This window comes from Chlorocebus sabaeus, chromosome 3 (assembly GCF_047675955.1).
Source record: "Chlorocebus sabaeus isolate Y175 chromosome 3, mChlSab1.0.hap1, whole genome shotgun sequence".
In the NCBI taxonomy this organism is placed as follows: Eukaryota; Metazoa; Chordata; class Mammalia; order Primates; family Cercopithecidae; genus Chlorocebus; species Chlorocebus sabaeus.
The window spans coordinates 90840280-90858853 of record NC_132906.1 but is presented as its reverse complement, the minus strand read 5'-3'; the positions used below and the strand labels follow the sequence as shown (position 1 = coordinate 90858853).

At 39.2% G+C, this 18574-nt stretch overlaps 1 protein-coding gene across 4 annotated transcripts in view; it reads right to left on the bottom strand.

The window, feature by feature from the left end:
- Positions 1-18574, bottom strand: part of MYO16 (myosin XVI) — a 702722-nt gene that overhangs the window by 84612 nt on the left and 599536 nt on the right. For all 4 annotated transcript variants that reach the window (XM_073014491.1, XM_073014490.1, XM_007960876.3 and 1 more), the window contains exons 29-30: positions 6555-6651; positions 740-986 (exon numbers count right to left, since the gene is read on the bottom strand). In XM_073014491.1, coding sequence (XP_072870592.1) covers positions 740-986; positions 6555-6651 — 344 coding nt within the window. The remainder of the gene's footprint in view (positions 1-739; positions 987-6554; positions 6652-18574) is intronic.

Sequence of the window (18574 nt, the reverse complement as noted above, 5' to 3'; positions counted from 1 at the left end):
GTGAGAAACTACACCAAGTTTCTATAGCAAAATAAACATCTCCCTGACGATGAATTAAGGTCCAAAGGAAGGAACTCCTTGCTCTCCCTCTTAGGGGTGTTGTGGTTCATGAGTGTCTTCATCGTTCTCAGAGAGAAGAGAATGATCAAATGGAGAAGGACCAGGTGGTCTTCATGTTTCTGTTTAAGCATCTAAAGTGAACTGTTAAATAAAAAGCTTTCCCCTAAGCTTGCTTTATTGGAAAAGAGAGATGTGACAGTTTACACAGGGATATATAATACACTTACAATCTATCGAGTTCACTTTCTTTCGTGTTTTCAGAGTGGTATCTCCATTTTTTGGGTCAGATTTCCACAAGTTTCTATAAGCCAGCCTTATGTCCGTAACACTTGTGCGAAAATGTCAACAGCCAAGCTATATAGTTTTGCTAATACAGAAACAGTAAATGCTTTAGAACTAGAGTGTGCTTGAGGTCGTGAAGTGACACAAGCAGGGCAAGTGAGGCAGTCATCATCACATACGAATGAAGGAACGCAGACAGCCTCGAACTCATGAGAAGACAGCACTGGAAAGCATCTTTTTAGACTGCTGCTGTTTCAAATAACAAACCACGCATGCCTGTTCCTGTAACTCCTGTCATATTATTTGATCAAACTCTGCATTAAAGGCTGTATGAATTTTCATGACTCCATTGAATCAATCACAGAGGTAATTAAAGTTGCATGCTCTCTGCCTTTACCTTTTGCTTCCTTCCTCTTGCGTGTTCCTGACCTCTAACTTCTCTTTATGGTAGGGAGCGTTCATTTCACTACGGAGCCGGTCATTTTCCCGGGCAATGTCTGAAGCATTCTGAATGACCAGGGCGTCATAGGTTTTCAGCCCCATGTCCTCTGTGTTCTGCAGAAAGCTATTGATAGAAGTCACCTCTTGTTGTCTGATGCTCATTTTCTGAAGCAGGTGCTGGCGTGCTAAAAATCCTCTGATAACTTTTACAGAAGAATCGTGGGTCAGTAAACAGAGGAAAAGTGAAAAACTCAGACATGCACAAACAAAAATCACAATATGCTTATTTCTGAGCAGTTATAAAATAAGATATATTTAACCCAGAATAAGAATTTATCTAAATCAGCAGTGATAACACTAAAGGCAAAGTACTTTGACCTGAATGAGATCTTGCAGGCAATACTGATGATAAAGGCCTCCACACTGTTTTTGGTGACACAAGCTGGACACTGATGGACTGGAGTTAAATCGATGGGAAAGAACTAGGTCCAAATGACACAGAATTTTGGGGTATGCCTCCAACTGCAGCATTTTGGGATGCACGAATCATCTTTCATTACATCACATTATTACATAAACACCTAAGGCTTATGGGGTTTGTCTTTGGAAATATCATGCATATATTGTTTCTAAGATTATGATTTAATTCTTAAGAGAAATTAACACTATATTTAAGACTCTGGAAAAAGACTATATAAATACAGGACATCCATCCTGCTCTCTGGGAAAGGACGGCTAGAAAAATGTGTAAAAATTGAGGGAAATGAGTGAAAATGCTTTGAAATCAATATGTCAGTAACAAATACAAGAATTAAAAACAAAAGACCACCATTTAAAGGGACCTCTGTGTGTAAGACACTATTACCTCATTCAATTCTGAAACTCAATGACAAAACATACCACTACCTCAATTTCAGACACAATGGCGCCTCTCTTAGTGAAACTAAGAAAGTTCCTCCAGGTCAACACAACCAAAGAATAGTAGAGCCAGGGTTCATATGTCCCCAAGCTTAGGAGGTGAAATTACATTTCCTTAGCCTGCAGTTGCACAGACCTAATCTCTAACTCTTCAGGGGGCAGATCACCAACCAAGAAAGTCACAGGGAAGCCTATTTGCCATCAGTGTTAGAAAGAACTTCCTAACAATCAGCACAGGGTGGAAGTGGATCAGGCTGGCTCATGAAAGAGTTGCTTCCCAGGCCCTGAGTGTGTACAAGGCCGGCACAGTGACCCCTTCTCATGGGTGAAGTGGACAAGTGCAGGCGGAGGAATTCTGATTAGAGTCTTTTCAAACTTTATGATTCTGTCTCTCCCAATTTTAAAAGTTTCTGGGATTATAAGGAGTTGGTTAAGACGGTAGAAGATGGATCATTTCAGGAAAGCCAATGTCTGCAACAAAGCCACTTTATTCTTGCCCTTGGGAAAGGAAGAAGCCTATAAATTATTAAGTGCTTTAAAATAGTTCATGGTTATAAAATAACAAACATGAGGGGTACCTATGATACTGACTTTGATGTCTTTACTTGAGTAGCTGGTGGAAAGTTGAACAGAACATTCTACTATGATGGCTGAAGAGGAAAATAATATGTGGATATCTGAAATGCTGAAAGCGTTTTTTTCCGATGGCACTACTGAAGGTTTAGTTACGTTGGAATGCAGTTGCATTAAGTTAACCGTAAAACAGTCATTGTGAAGTAACGTAAAGGAAAAATGTTAAGCAGAGTGATACGATCAGACTCCCAGGAAGATAAAATGTGGAATAAAGTGGAGCAGTAGGAACCAATGGGCACCTCGAGCGAGAAGAAGGCAGAACGCTTGAAATTGGCCTGTTCACTTGTTCTTTCTCGTTACACTAAAAAAAAAACAAAACCCAAAAAAGCAAAAAACAAAACAAAAAAAAAAAAAACAAGGGAGACATTGGCTTTCGGAAGAGGGAAAGTGAGTATATTCAAGATGTTTAATCTCTTGGAATAAAGAGAAGATTAATGTGGATGTGCCAGACTTCTCCTGACCTCCCACTACAGAACAGCTATTCATTGGATTCACATTCACCCAGAGTCTATTGTCCCGTCTCCAGAAGACCTCATTTTCTCACACTTCATCCCACTAGCCTTTTAAAATCCTTTAAAAATGTTACACCAGTTGCTAAATATTGATATCTTCAATAAGGGGCAACTGGTAAAAATAAAATTGCCACTAATGGATGCTGATGTTTATTGTCTTTCAGACAAATTCAGAAGACTGCTGCTAAGACACCTGCCATGTAAGGTCTTAATTTCATCTGAATGAAATGAGCATATACAGTCAGAGAAAAAACTTCTGGTAGGAATAATTTCAAATTAAAATGATTAAATTTAAAACTAAAAGTTACAGCTTTCTTTCCCCTGGACATTTTTAAAGAAAAATATAGAATTCTTAAAAAAAAAACTGGAGGCCGGGCGCGGTGGCTCAAGCCTGTAATCCCAGCACTTTGGGAGGCCGAGACGGGCGGATCACGAGGTCAGGAGATCGAGACCATCCTGGCTAACATGGTGAAACCCCGTCTCTACTAAAAAAATACAAAAAACTAGCCGGGCGAGGTGGCGGGCGCCTGTAGTCCCAGCTACTCGGGAGGCTGAGGCAGGAGAATGGCGTGAACCCGGGAGGCGGAGCTTGCAGTGAGCAGAGATCCGGCCACTGCACTCCAGCCTGGGTGACAGAGCGAGACTCCGTCTCAAAAAAAAAAAAAAAAAAAAACAAAACTGGAAATGGTTCCAGATCACATAAATTTTTAGTAAATTTAATATTAGCAAAAAGCATTGAGGGAACTGTTTTAAGAGCTATGAAAATAAAAATCAATAATTAATGCTTTGCATTTAAAACCCTGTAATTAAAAAATACTCATATTCATTATTTCACTTATGCAATATGAGATTATGGTTTCTATCTTGATGTCATTTTTTAAGGCTTTTTTTTTTTTTTTTGAGATGGAGTTTCACTCTTGTTGCCCAGGCTGGAGTGGTACAATGGCATGATCTCGGCTCACCACAACCTCTGCCTTCTGGGTTCAAGCTATTCTCCTGCCTCAGCCTCCTGAGTAGCTGGGATTACAGGCATGCACTACCATACCAGGCTCATTTTGTATTTTTAGTAGAGACGGGGTTTCACCCTGTTGGCCAGGCTGGTTTTGAACTCCTAACCTCAGGTGATTCACCTGCCTCAGCCTCCCAAAGTGCTGAGATTACAGGCGTGAGCCACTGCGCCCGACCTTTTAAGACCATTCTTAATTTTTATCTTTAGAAAAGTGAACAAGTAATTACAGTTCTGTTCATCTTTTCTGTTCCAGGTCAATAGGGTACAGCAATTTAATCTTTGTTACATAGAACAGAAATTTCTAATGGGGCAAAATTTCTTATTATCATATTTAAGGGAAGTTTTCAGGAGAATTTGTGATACCCTGTTCTGTCTTTAGCATTATATTAAATGAGACTCTCCCTGTCCCAGTTTCAGCTGAGGCTGCAGATAAAGCTCTGGATGCCATAGGTCCTGGGTGGGGCCTGAGGCATTGCTTTGCTAGCCAGATCCCTGGTGAAGTTGGTGCCACTGGTGTTCCAGGGAAACGTGGGTTGGGGCAGGGCCAAACGTGCAAACAGGACTTGCAAGAGGGAGATCCAAAACAGACCTGTGGCCTGCCCTCTCCCCTGCGCTGATGAAGGTTGATGTTAAGGCCAGGTCATCACACACTAGAAAGAAGATACCTCCTTTACCAAGAGGTGGCAGTTGGCCCTCTCTTGTCCAAGGCTCCCCCTTGCCTCAGCCTGGTGAAAGTGGCTTCAGGAGGCCACCCAGAGATCTTGGCATGTGGCTCCTTGGGGTTGGGAGCCACTGTGCACTGTGATATCTCAGAGGCCATGGCTGCAGTTTTCACAAAGATGTGGTTTTCACAAAGAACATGTACAGAGAGAATAATGAGACTCCAACAGAGGGTCTGCAAGGTGCCCAGGGGTTGAGGGGTGAGTTGCAAATGACCGGCCAAAGGAGGATGTTGCCAGTTAGAGAAGGAAGTCCCTGAAGTGCTCTGGAATATGTGGAAAGCTGCTGAAGTCTGCCCCAGCTGGAGGAGACCAGCGCCATAGTACACCTGTGTCATCAGAAGACTTGCCAGAAGCAGGTCTTTTTATCTTTAGAAGACTTTTTATCTTCCTCAGAAGACACCTCCTTACTTCTTCCCCTCCTTATTAACCCTGGGAGACCCTGAGGCAACCTGAGTAGGTAGCGATCAGTCCCATGTCCAGTAAGGATGGGACAGGCCTGCAATAGCCAAGAAGGATGTTTTAACTTAGAATGAAGTTCTGAATTTTGATCATTATTTGAGATGGATGTGTTAAAATCTGAACAGAGACTGTTCAAGGGACTAGCATGTAACAGGGCTTCTTATTTTATTTATTTTTTTCTAATTTTGATTTTTTTTTTCTTTTAGAGGTGGGATCTCACTCTGGCACCCAGGTTGGTGTGCAGTGGTAGAAAAAGCTCACTGCAGCCTGGAACTCCTGACCTCAAGGAATTCTTCACTTCAGTCTTCTGAGTAACTGGGACTATTGTTGCGTCCCACCATGCTTGGCTAATTAAGAAATTTTTTGAGAGATGGGGGTCTCACTATGTTGCCCAGGCTGGTCTTGAACTCCTGGACTCAAGGGATCCTCCTGCCTCAGCCTCCTGGGTAACTGGGATTACAGGTGACTTTTTTTTTATCAGAAAATGAAAAGACCCATTGGAGATTCACACAGGGGCATACCTGAATGAATCCCACAGAAAAAGTGGACAGAGGCTTGAGAAGAATAAAAGTGATTTGGGGATCCTATTAGGTTTCCTTGTTAGAGTAACAGTTTCAAATATATTAGAATTGAGTTCACTATATCTCACTAAAAGCTAGCATATAGATCATTTCTCCCTCTTTTATTATTCTTTCAGGAATATATATATAATTATATATAATATATATAAATATATATATAAGCTATTAAGCAAATTAAAAATCTATTACGCATGTACATCTTATGTGAAGCATAGTAATGTTTTTAAAAAGTACCCATTTTCAATAGTCACTTGGATTTTGATAGAAAAAACAATTCCAAATGGAATCTCTTCTAAAGTTAAAATGAATAGATACTATCTGCTTTCAAAGATAGCACTCCAAATATTACTGTCACTTCATAAAGGGAAAAAAAAGTCAATACTTTTTCCAAGGCACATGTAGAATTACAGAAAATGTTGTTTGGTTCATCGGCTTGTTCCGGTTCTCCAAACTCTGGTGTCCCTGTGGCGCTACTGAAATGACACAGGAATTTGGTGCCATAGCTGTACCTACATGCCAGGGGAGACGTTTTCCCTGCTGCACAGTCAATGTTACACTCTCACTGTCCTGTGCTTTTGGAAATAATTTAAAAGCCTGAGTATTTGCAGGGTAATGGATGCATATATAGTAAGAGATGTATATTCCCTCTTCCAAACTGTAGTTTAGGGAAATTCAATATAAAATTTTGTACAAAAGGATGTCTAATTAAAACATGACCAATGTCTGCAAATGTTCATTTTGAGACAGTTGCATAACAAACTAAACCACGATGCTTCCTAAACACCCAAAAACTATTTGCCTGAAGATAGCATCCAGGAATGGAATACAGTGGTCACTCGGGTGCAGACCCCATTGACATTTAAACTTACGGATGCACTAAAAGATTTTGCATTTCACAACTCAAAGAAGTTCAGAAATGTTGGCATATAAATGTTACCTTTTTGGCAGGTTATAATTTTTCTCTGCAACTGTAGGCACAAATCATTGAGTTGGTCAGCATGCCAGTATTTTAGAAACACTTTTCGGACTCCCATCTAAAATGTAAACAGCAGGGAAACATTTAACAGCATGAAGATACCAAAATGATGATGGAAAAATAATCAGACAAAAGATTTTTCCAGCAGAGGATTAGAAGAAACAAACTAAGAAAATTAGAGTACATGTCTCTGATGCTTAAACACTATTACATTTAATCAAAATCCCAAAGGCTTTGTTGTAATAAGTATGTTTTCTGCATGTGCCACATTGTTTGCAAAATGGTTACACACTACTGATGTGGGTTGTACCATGTGGTGCAAAAGAGAAATACTGGCCTTGACTATCAGTCAAAAGATAAGACCATCCAGACCCTCATCTTTCCTTCCTCTTCTCATAGCAGGGAGTTTGAGTTTTGAGTTTACAAAAAGAAAAACAAACACTCAAAAGACCAAAATGAAACATAAAGCCGGCGTATAAAATTGTTTTACTTCTATAATTTTTCCCACTATGCCACATATGATTACAAATCAAATGTTTGTACAATTGCAATTATAGAACTTCAGAACTAAAGTTTAAAAGTCTCAAGAAAGATAAGAAAGTCATCTTTAAGCAACAATCTTCTGGATGTTTGCACAAACAGTAGTTACGGGATGAACATACTTTTCCAGAATTTTTAAAAAGAAATTTTAGCATGACATGAAATCAGTTTCTATGACAAGCTCTAGTGGCATGAGAACTTATCCAAACGCACTGATATCGATGAAGACAGCTGCCAAAGAAAATTCTTAACACAAAACTGTAAGCCACATTCATACACTTTTAAAGTAATTCTCTTGTGTGTTGTGCTTATTTGAAGAATTCACAGAACTGAGGTAGGTGTGAAGAATACCCCTCACATAGAAGGCACTCATAGTGTCTTAGGAGAAGCAGACACAAGTAATTGCAGGAGAGCCTGGTGAATCCGAATGTGGTGTGCCAAGGAAGCTCCGAGATGATACTCGGTTAGATAAAGGGAAAGTATTACTTGCAATAAGTTTATAATCATATTCTTAGCACTTGAGACAAACACCATTGAAGTGAGAAGTCTAACATGTGTGCTCCCAAGCATGAACTGGGGACATTAAAATAACACCCCCCTAGCCTATGCCATACATCACAGTGTCACCAGAAGCTGGCACGTGCGTACACACCATTAGGTATGGGAAAGGTTTGTAGGTCAGCCTTGTCTTCAGAATGGTTGGCCAGAGATGTTTTATGAGCTATTTCATATGAAAATGGAGCTTATTCCAAACACACTTTGTCACTTCACCCCTTTCCACCTAACTCTTCCCTTACATGATCTGCTGTCTTAATAAAACACAGTTTTGCCGAAGATTTTGGCTGAATTCTGCATTATGAGAGTCAGGCTAATTAGTTAGATCAACGGGAAAAACTCTTAACTACTGGTCTACTTCAGAGCCTTCTGGCTGACTAGATGTTCTTCTTCATTTAGTTTAGTTTCTTTTAGTTGGTTGAAATTTGAGACAGTAACATGAGTGGGTGGCTACTGAGATTGTTACTTTTTTTTTTTTTTCATTGTATTGCCATTTTATCTTCCCAGTTATTTTCCATAATTCATAGTCTTTTTTTTTTCTCCTTCCCAACTGCTGACTTATTTTGGCAGTCGACAGGAAGAACAGTTGGTCCTGTCTGTGAGCTCTGCAGAACAAATCTGTGAGACAGGCATTGGAAAGGAGGGAGCATGTCACCTCTCTGTTCATCATTGATTGTGGGATGTAACTCATTGTGGGGGAATAACTCCCAAAGACAAACTTCATCCAAACCTGGGTTCCAAAACAGAACTCCAAAGGAATGATGGCTGGTGATACTCCACAATGGATGGGATCAACAATGATCATTAGGGGAATTAACATATGGAAGGAGAGCAACATGCCTAAAAGACCTGTGGAAGGGAAACGGGAGAACAGGATTCTGGTTCCCCTCTCCTAATTCAGTGGAGACCCTGAGCAGGAGGGGAGGTGGACAAAATGAGTATATCCTCTTACAGTGGCATTTCTAACAGCCATTCCAAAACCCAAAGGAGGTTTATCTTGAGCATTGTGCTAGATCTGGGGATACAAAGGAGGCCTCCATCCTTGTGGAGCTCATAGTGTACTGGGGAAGGTCAGCAGTGAGCAGATTGTGGCAGTTGTCCATGCTAAGGACAGAGAGTTATGTCCAAGAAACAGCTTTCAAGAAAAGAGAGTGATCAAGGTGTGATCAGGCAGGGTTCAGTGAGAAGCATGTTTTCTAAGCCATTTTGTCTTGAGGGATAAGCAGGAATTTCCCAGGGCATCTTGAGATGGTGGGTGTGAGACAGAGAAACTAGCATGTGAAGGGCAAGAACCAGAAGATAAACCATCTGAGGATACAATTATGTGGACACGGATGAGGGAAGAGGCTACACCTGTAATTGCTGGCTACATCATGAAGAGGACTATAGGAAAAACATGGAAATTCTCCCGTGAGCAATTTGGATATGCTGGGAAATGTTAAGAGGACCAGATCTAAATTTTACAAAAATATTCTTTCGAAATTTGTCTTGAATTCTGAAAACTGTCTAAGAGTAGACTGTTGACCTGGTCATTGGCAAGGGAGGGAAAAATACTCCAATTAATCATTTAGGTTTGGAAGATTCTGCAACTGCTGCTTCCCTGTTGACCAACTCCTCTGTATCCTTTACAACTGAAATCAAACCTCATCTTCATTACTAGAATTTTTATATCCACCTTTCCATTTCCTTTAGGGCTTTGACACCTTCTATTTGTGTTCCCAGAGCATCCTACAAATTATTATTTATCCTATTATAGTGCTTTGTATATATTTACCATTATATATATATATATATAAAAAATATATATTTGCATCTCCTGAAGAATATGGACACATATTCTTGAAATGCACAAGTGGCAGGGATGTGGGCAGGATGAATTCAGATCAGAAAAAAAGAACATAAGATAAAGAATTGTGAAGCCCTTGCATAAAGTGAGTCACAGAGACGGATGATAGCTTCTAGGGTGAAAATGAGGTAAGATGGAAAATGAAAACTTCAGTCAGACCCTAGAGTCATTCAACAATCCAGAAATAAGTCACAGAAGGTAGCAGGTGATAGAATAAGTCACAGAGGAAATAAAAGGAAAAAGAAACATGGGGTGAAACTGGCCTACCAGTTTGTATTGTGACACCAGATCTCCAACCTCCATCGAGTGAATCTGAAGCCCAGAAGCCCCTTGTAACTTACAAAACCCTTGATTGTACCTCGGCAGTGCAGATCTGCATAGCCATCACTACATCAAAAACCCACCAGAGAACTGGAGAACAGGTCCACCCTTCCAACTCCTACCATTGCAAGTGTCTGCCTTCCTCTCATTTGTGCTTCAGTTGCCAACCCTGCTCCTTCCCAGTAATTATCCTCATTATCTCAGCCCATGGCTAGGTGCAGCCATAAGCTGGGGGACCAGGAGCTAGCTGACCCTGTTGCCTCCTCCTCTCAGACAAAGGAAGTGGGGAAAAGGGGAAACTCAGGATACAGTATATTCAGGAAATAGACCGTTTTGGTTTAGATATGGAAGGTAAATTACAGGAAGAGTAGACACAGAGGTTGAAGTGAACTTTTCTTGGAATACACTAGGGATTTCATGAAGCTCTTGATAGTGGGTAGTTGAGAAGTGGATTGATGGTTTCACTGCATGTCAGGTCAGCTTTGGAAGTGGAGAAAAGGACTTCTTTCTGGGAGCCATGGATTGGGATAATGGCTGGGAAGAAGCAGGGCTGGCAATCGAAGCACAAATGAGAGGAAGGCAGACATGTGCAACGGTAGGAGTTGGAAGGGTGGACCTGCTCTCCGAACCCCTGGTGGGTGTTTGACATAGTGATGGCTATGCAAATCTGCACTGCTGAGGTACAACCAAGGGCTTTGTAAGTTACAAAGGGCTTCTGGGCTTCAGATTCGCTCAGTGGAGGTTGGAGATCGGAAGTCACAATACAAGCATCCTACCAAGACATGGCTAAAGACTTTGTTGCAATGGCTGGGTATTATGCTTGCTGCTATTACATTCATTCAGATTATTTTGTAAAAAAAAATCTTCTGTCAACTACTTGGGCATATTTTATGGGTATCCAATGGACTATTTTATTTCACATAGTTTTGTATTATATAATTTATTTATGGTTTGGCAACATTTGTAGATACTTATTGGATGTTTTAGCATTTGTCTGACTGTACTTTTTTTTTTTTTTTGGAGATGCTATACTTGTAGTAAATGTTTGGTCTTTCTGAAAACAATGAAATTAGCAGTTAAGTAGTATTTTGGAGTTCTTCCCCAGAAACCATTCTGAATGTAGTCTTTATAGTTCTCTACTTTCACTGATGCTAGGGATTAATGAAGATACAAATTTAAGAATCCTTCTTTAGCAAGGAAACACAGATAAGATCACATATATTCTGAATTTTCATGGATTTACACTGTTTATTAATGACACTGACCAAAAGAAAATTATTGACCATTTTTGTTTTTTTCCTACGGAATGAATGTTACTGTATAATCAGTCTTACATTGTTATATCAAATCCAATAAATTAAGATTCATTAAAATTAGACCAAAGGTTCAGATCACCTACATTTTTCATTTTGGTGGTATTCTCACATCAAAGAATGTTTCTCACTAAGCAGAGAAAAGGAGAGGTTAAAATGTTCTCCAACTGAGCCCTCTCCCTGTGCACTGCTAGATGCAGAGTGTTCCTAGCTGAGATTAAAATGTTAATGTCATTCTGACTCCTGTAAAAGTAAACCATCTGTGAATTACAGTCATCGCTATTTTTATTAGAAAACCATTAGGTTTTTTTTTCTTTTTAAGTGACAGATTTTAAAAGATTAAACAAAATTGTCATTGATGACTTCCAAAGCTCCAATTACTGCTACAATTTTTAGGTGTATGTTTTTTTTTTTTTTTTTTTTTTTGAGAGGTGTAGGCTGTGGAGGTACAGACAAATGCTGGAACGGTGCTTGTGCTAGAGTGTAGGTGGCACGGAAGCTGTGTTAGTAGAGACTTCAAGGGAACCTGTAGAGCACTTTTTTTTTTTAAAGACAATTTTTAGGAGTGCTGAGTGTTTCTGGCAGTACTTTTGGAACAGCATTTACAAAGAAAAAATACAGCTATTATCCTTTGATATTTTTCTGCGATGCACATTTCTCTCTGTATTAATGAAATTGAGAAAAACATCTAATGTAGAACTATTCTTACATATTGATAGTTTAGAAAAATAGTGATGCCTCTCATTTCATTATATCTATGAATTCTTTGGGAGCTGAAGAAGCATATATCATTTGTATTCTATGTGTGACTTAATTTAGTTTACTCATTTACTGCTGCTAAAAAATATAATCAGTAATTGTTTCCCATGCAGGTAAAGTAAAAGAGAAAGCTCAGGTCACATGGTTCTGCTTTGACAGAAGGACATGTCAATTAAAACAACAAAAAACACTTCAGTTACTTATGGAGACATAGAAAATTGGATAACATTTATTTTGAAATAATAGTACAATTTCCTCTAAGGAAATGTGCACTTGTGATGTCTACAACAGATGATACTAGTAGGATTCATCATCTACAAAGGAGGGGCAAAGGAACAGAGTGTCCATAACCCACACTGTTCTAGTTAGATCTTAGAAATCATCTCGATCAACCTCTTCAGTTTTCAAGAGAAAAAGATATGTCTTAGAGAGGACATATGACACTCACACAGTCCACACAGAAAGTTAGTGCCAGAGGTAAGATGAATCGGAGCTCTCCAGGCTCCAGACTAAAAGAAACACATACCCTTGACCCTATAAAGTCTCAAATTGAAAAATGTGTATTAATCACTTGGAGATCTTGTCAAAATGTAAATTCTGATCCAGTAGGTTGGGATGGGGCCAGTGATTCATTCTGCATTTCTAACACATTCCTAAATGATGTTGGTGACGTTAGTCTGTGGACCACGTTTTCGGTGGTGAGACCCTGGGTCACTCTCTTTTCTTGAAGCTTGACTTCTCTGACAAGCTCACCTGGTCCCCTGCTCTGTGTCTGTCATCTCTGTTCCAATGTTTGTCCGAAGCTGCTATGTTGCTGCTTTCCAGTGAAAAGTTAGCTATCCTCAGAATTCTCCACTGAATTCTCCTCTTACTTTTCATCACCTTCCTGGTAAGTTCATTATTCCAAAAGCTTTCACTACAGAGTGCTCATGAGAGCGCATCTTATCACCGAGTCCAGACCTATGGAGCCCATCTCATTGTGCACACATTTATGTCAATGTTTCGTGGGCACCCTAGCCTCACTCATGTTTCCCTCTTATCCTGTATTTTCTAGCTCAGTGACCAAAATAACCATCTACCTGGGTGTTCCCTGAGCACCTCAAGCCCTAGAGATTTCCACAGGTCATTTCTCACACACTTTCCCATCTCATCCATCCCTACCCACTCTTGCCTTTCTAGGCCAAAGGAGTCATCACCACCTCATCACCCAAGCCAGAACCCCAAGCATCACCTAAGTTTGCTTACAGCTTTTCCCCCAGGCCCTATTTAGTCATAAGTTCTGTTGAGGTTTCTAGAACTCACTTCCTGATTACTTTTATGAATAATTTCAGTAGCTCCATAAATTATCATGGGTCTACAAGCATCCATTTTTTAAAACTATATTCAGAGTGATCTTTCTAAACATCAATCTCATTATGTTACTTTCTTGTCTAAAATTAGTTAGTGGCCTGTAATGATTTTCAGGATGATGCTCAAATGCCTTTGAAAGGTTTATTAGAGTTTTCTATTGTATCGCACTTTTAGTCTCCTCCCTCCCTTCCTCCTCCCTCTATTTCTTCCTTCTTTCCTTCTTTCCTCCTTTCCTTCTTCCCTCTCTCCATCCCTCCCTCCCTCACCTTCCCTCTAAAATTTGTGGTAAGTGCACTTAGCCTGATATCTACCGTCTTAACAAAATTTTAAGCATATAATGCAGTGTTGTTAAATAGCGGTGCAATGTTGTATAGTGGGCTTCTAGAACTTATTCAATACATTCAAGCTTACTTATTCTCCAGCTATATCATATTGCTTTCTGATCCAAAGTGGGAATTCATTTTTCTCCTGTTTGGCGTGTACCTTATAATAAAAAATCAATTACAATAGTACATCCATGTCACTAATGTACCTTGTATACATCTCTACAGTACTACTGAAGTCCTGGTTTTCTTTTTATTTATGTACCGTCTGACTATTCAACTTAACTGTGAGATATTTATAAACTCAGATAATGTTGGAAAAGTATAAAGCTCATAATTCACATGTATTAAGGTGAAGGAAATGAAACTAAATGGACGTGTACAATGGAGAAGGCAGAATTTTAAAAAATGATTTTAATAAGCACTTGCTATAACATAACCTCAGATATTTAAAATTTCATTTGTCTACAAAAATTTAATTATTATTATTATTATTTTTTTTTTGCGGAGTTTCACCCAGGCTAGAGTGCAATGGCATGATCTCGGCTCACTGCAACCTCCACCTCCCAGGTTCAAGTGATTCTCCTGCCTCAGCCTACTGAGTAGCTGGGATTACAGGCATGCCATGCCTGGCTAGTTTTGTAATTTTAGTGGAAATGGGGTTTCTCTATGTTGGTCAGGCTGGTCTCGAACTCCTGATCCCAGGTGGTCCACCCACCTCGGCCTCCCAAAGTGCTAGGATTACAGACATGAGCCACCACGCCTGGCCATCAAAAATTAAATCTTAACATTTTCAACTTATTTAAACTATTTGATGTATTTTATTAAAATACATCTAATAGGATTAAAGAAACAAAGATGCTACGTTTCATATTTCCAGTGCCATCACCTCTGATATAGGATTATTACAGACTAAAATCTAGAATTTAACTCATCATCTCTCCTTTATCTGCTTTTTAATTCACCTTGCACATTGACTTCAATTTATTAGTCTTCTAGAAACTTCAACGATTTTATGTTGCCTATAAAGTCCTCCATAATATGAGCTAACCCTTTTTTATTTCTCTAAAAGAGATGCTATTTACTATTATTTTAGCTTCCTGTATACTCTCCTGAAGCACAAAACCAATGTGAACCTTCTTTATATATATTGTACAGGGCCCATAGCATTCTTATGAATGGAGTTTTCACTGAATGATATCATTACTGTCTTTATATATTGTACAGGGCCCGTAGCATTCTTATGAATAGAGTTTTCACTGAATGACATCATTACTGTCTTTATATATTGTATAGGGCCCATAGCATTCTCATGAATGCAGTTTTCACTGAATGATATCATTACTGTTGTCAGTGTTGGGTTAGATGCTATACCTTTATTTCTAAGTCTAAAATCACTGGACTATTTTATTAACATATATTACATTTTAATGAGAAAGGTCTTATTGTGAATGCTAGCTTCTTTTCTGCAATTAAAATGCTTTATTTTCATACAAAATTAATCTGGAAAAATGTTAACCCCCTTGCTCTAAAAACAGCCCTAGTCTAGTAAATACTTTCAGCTTTTTTAAAGGATATGTACTATCGTAGTTGCATCAAAAGTAGTCACATCTTTCACATATCAGTATTCTGGAAAAATGCCCTAGTATTTTTTAAAGTGCCCAGCAATGTAAATCTGTTCCCAGTTTGTTAAGAATAGCTTTATTGATGGTGATACGAACAACACAATCTTTTCATGTGTTCTGATGTCTGCAGAGTTCTCCCCTCAGATTTGCTTTCCTTCCTGCTGATCTCAGAATGTCATTGTGCTCCTTCACAACCCTGTTCTATTTTTGCTATGCGATACCATTTCTGTGCCTACCAGGTCATCTCTTCCAAGGGAAAGAAATCTCAAAATTCCAACATTTCTACATGTGTGCCATGAACAGGTCTTTACCTATAATTCATTCCTGGATCAATATCATTTCTCATAACACTCAGTTGCATTATATTTATATTTTTCCTGATGATCCTTTTCTCACATTTATTCATCCATCATCCTACCATCTGTCTGCTCTGAACATCCACTCATTAGTTCATTCATTCATTCACCTTCAATCATTCATTCATGTATCCATTCATAAATCAAATGTTGCCAAGCACCTTCTTCATACCAGCAGGGTACAGACGCTGGGACCACAAGGATGAGTGAAATACTGTCTACCTTTTCAACAAGCTCAATAAGGAAACCATTGAACTAAATGCATCCTCTCCAGGCTGAATTCACATTTCCCCCATTTCATTCATTAAATTTCTAAGAATGACCATTACTTTTTCGTGTGTGAATATTTTACTATTAATACCTCCACGTTCTACACTTTCATGGTTGCTTTGAAAAGCTACTAAATAGAAAAATTCTAATGTTCAGCCTGGCTCTGAATGTCTGAATGTACTTTTAAATGTTCTCAAAGGATACATTTATATGAAAATACATGTTCTCTTTGTTATAAATAGACTATTCTTGAAGTTTAACTTCAACACAGAAAAGATAATTACAGCCACACACATCTAATAGAGCACTGTATCTTCTGGTATTTGAAGAAGGTGGTTTGGCTTGAATTACATATAATTATAGTTTAAGAAAAATTAATTATTCTTACCTAGAACAGTATGACCTACACAGCAGGCAGTGATGAATAAAAGCTACTATTTTGAGCTTACTAGTGAATGACTCACTATGTAATTCTATATGTTATTTCATTATGGAAATCATATTGATATGGTCAAGAGTGCTTAAAAAAAATCACTTTTCCCAAAGAGACACATTATGAAAAAGCAAACCAAAGCCACACCCAAACAAAGGCAATTAGCTTCAAAAGCACAGAGGAAAGTGTATTTGATAAGTTAACGTATTCAGTCAGAGCACACATTTGATGTTTCTTTTCAACAAAATGGCCTAAATCATGTCAATAATGGTTTGCCCCATGGGAGTGTATGTCATAAATGACCAAACAGCAGCACAAACATGGTCATGGCCTTTGGCACTCCTTGGGGTATGGGAGCCCTTGTTCTACCATCATCTGCCAAATTGATGGCATTTATATGTGCTGTGTGCTTTGATGTGTGCTTTTCTTCTAAAACCATGATACCATGTTTTTTTATCCTGCACATCTGATCTTATGTAGTTCATCTTTAGGAATATTGGTAGATATTCAAACGTTCTGGCATTGGTTTCCTAATCCCCCGTGTATCTGTCCTGTGGTTTGCTCATGTTTGCTTTGAGAATCCCATTTAATTTTGTGAACGGTCTTCTGTTTTCAGCCCTAAACAGCTGAGTCTTTTCCATCATCTAGAGTTCCAAACATATTTTATGGAGCAAGTTCATTTTTAAAAAGAACTTGAGTACATTCCCGATCTACATGAATATTTTGGTTTTAAATGAGATTCCACTCTTCAAGTCAATATAACTTAACGAGCACCTTCATTGTTGCCACGGTGAGGTCCTCTCCCCTCCCATCATGTTCTCGGCTTCCTCCCTTGTCCCATCCACAATGGCTGTCTCTTGCTTGAGCCGCCACATTGGCTTGGGAACTTGTTTCCCGGCTCTGTTCTTGCTCTCTAATAACACTTTTTTTTTTTTTTTTTTTTTTTTTTTTTTTTTTACATTTAAAGCATAAATCAGGTCATGTTCCTACCCTCTCTAAAATTTATCAGTAGCCTGCCTTGAACCTAAAATAGAATGCTGCACTTTGACACACAAGGTACCACTGGTTCTGACCCAGTTAGCTCCAAGCACACCTTCTCCGTGTGGTGATCCTGTCCAGTCGGTGCAACCAGTTCTTGAGAAGAAAAATGTGTTAGCAATTACAAGGCTTCTGGCATATAATATGTGCTCAGTAAATGCCTATCGAATGACTAAATAATCTTGAAGTTGGAGAAATTTATATTGACATAGAAGAGATGGAGTTGGATCTCTCAGTAGGCACAGGCACAAATGCCCTTCTTTCAGTAGTTGTTAGGGGCCTCATATTATCCAGCAGGACTGAGCTTTGAAGGTCAGAAACTGTTGTAATAGCAAAGTTATTTTTGCCTCCCCAGAACTAAATTATTTATTAATTCTCTCAATTTTTCTCCTTCGTGGGGCAATAATGAAAACATAAAGGTTGAGAAACACGACTTTGTAGCATCCCTGTCTGCCGTTCTCACCTGGTTCTCTCTCCAGCCCTCCTGCTCTCCTGTCGGTTCTCCCAGGAGGTCCTCACCTCAGGAGCTCAGCACACTCACCCTGGGACCCTTGGTCCTGCCTCAGCATGTCCCCAGCTCCTTCTCACCCTTCAGATCTGGGCCTACATGTGACCGTTCCAGAAATTCCCTGCATGGCAACTGCCCTGTTAGGTCAGGAACCCTCCAGTTCACTACTGCAGTGTCCATTTTGCTCTTTTTGCACCTGGATCCTAATCTGTGATTATTTATTAGTTTAAAGCTGACTGTTTCTCCCCCAGCAGACTGTAAGCCATCGCAATTGCCTTGCCTAATTTGGGGAACTCACAAGGTGATCAATAAATGCTTGTTGAATCAGTCAATCAATAAACTTGAAGTAGAGGAAAACAAATGGATTTCTAAGAGATCAAAGTTGGATTAGGCATAGGACAAGTCAGTTTTAATCAGCAATTAGTGCCAGATAGTACTCTAAGATATTACTCTTCATGCATAATGAAGCTGAGTGAAAAAATGTAAACTTACTCTAAAGGCAGAAACTATCACACATGTCACCCAAACTTACTGCAGATACCTTCATATGCAAAAGAAAGATGTGGTCATCGGTAAGAGGTTCATTCATTCGTTCATTCATTCAACAAACACAAGTTGTATACACACTATGTACCAGATTCTGTAAGAGATGTCATAGTGAAACACACACACGCACGCACACACATGCACACATGCGCACACACGCGCACATGCATGCACATGCACACGTGCACACACACACAC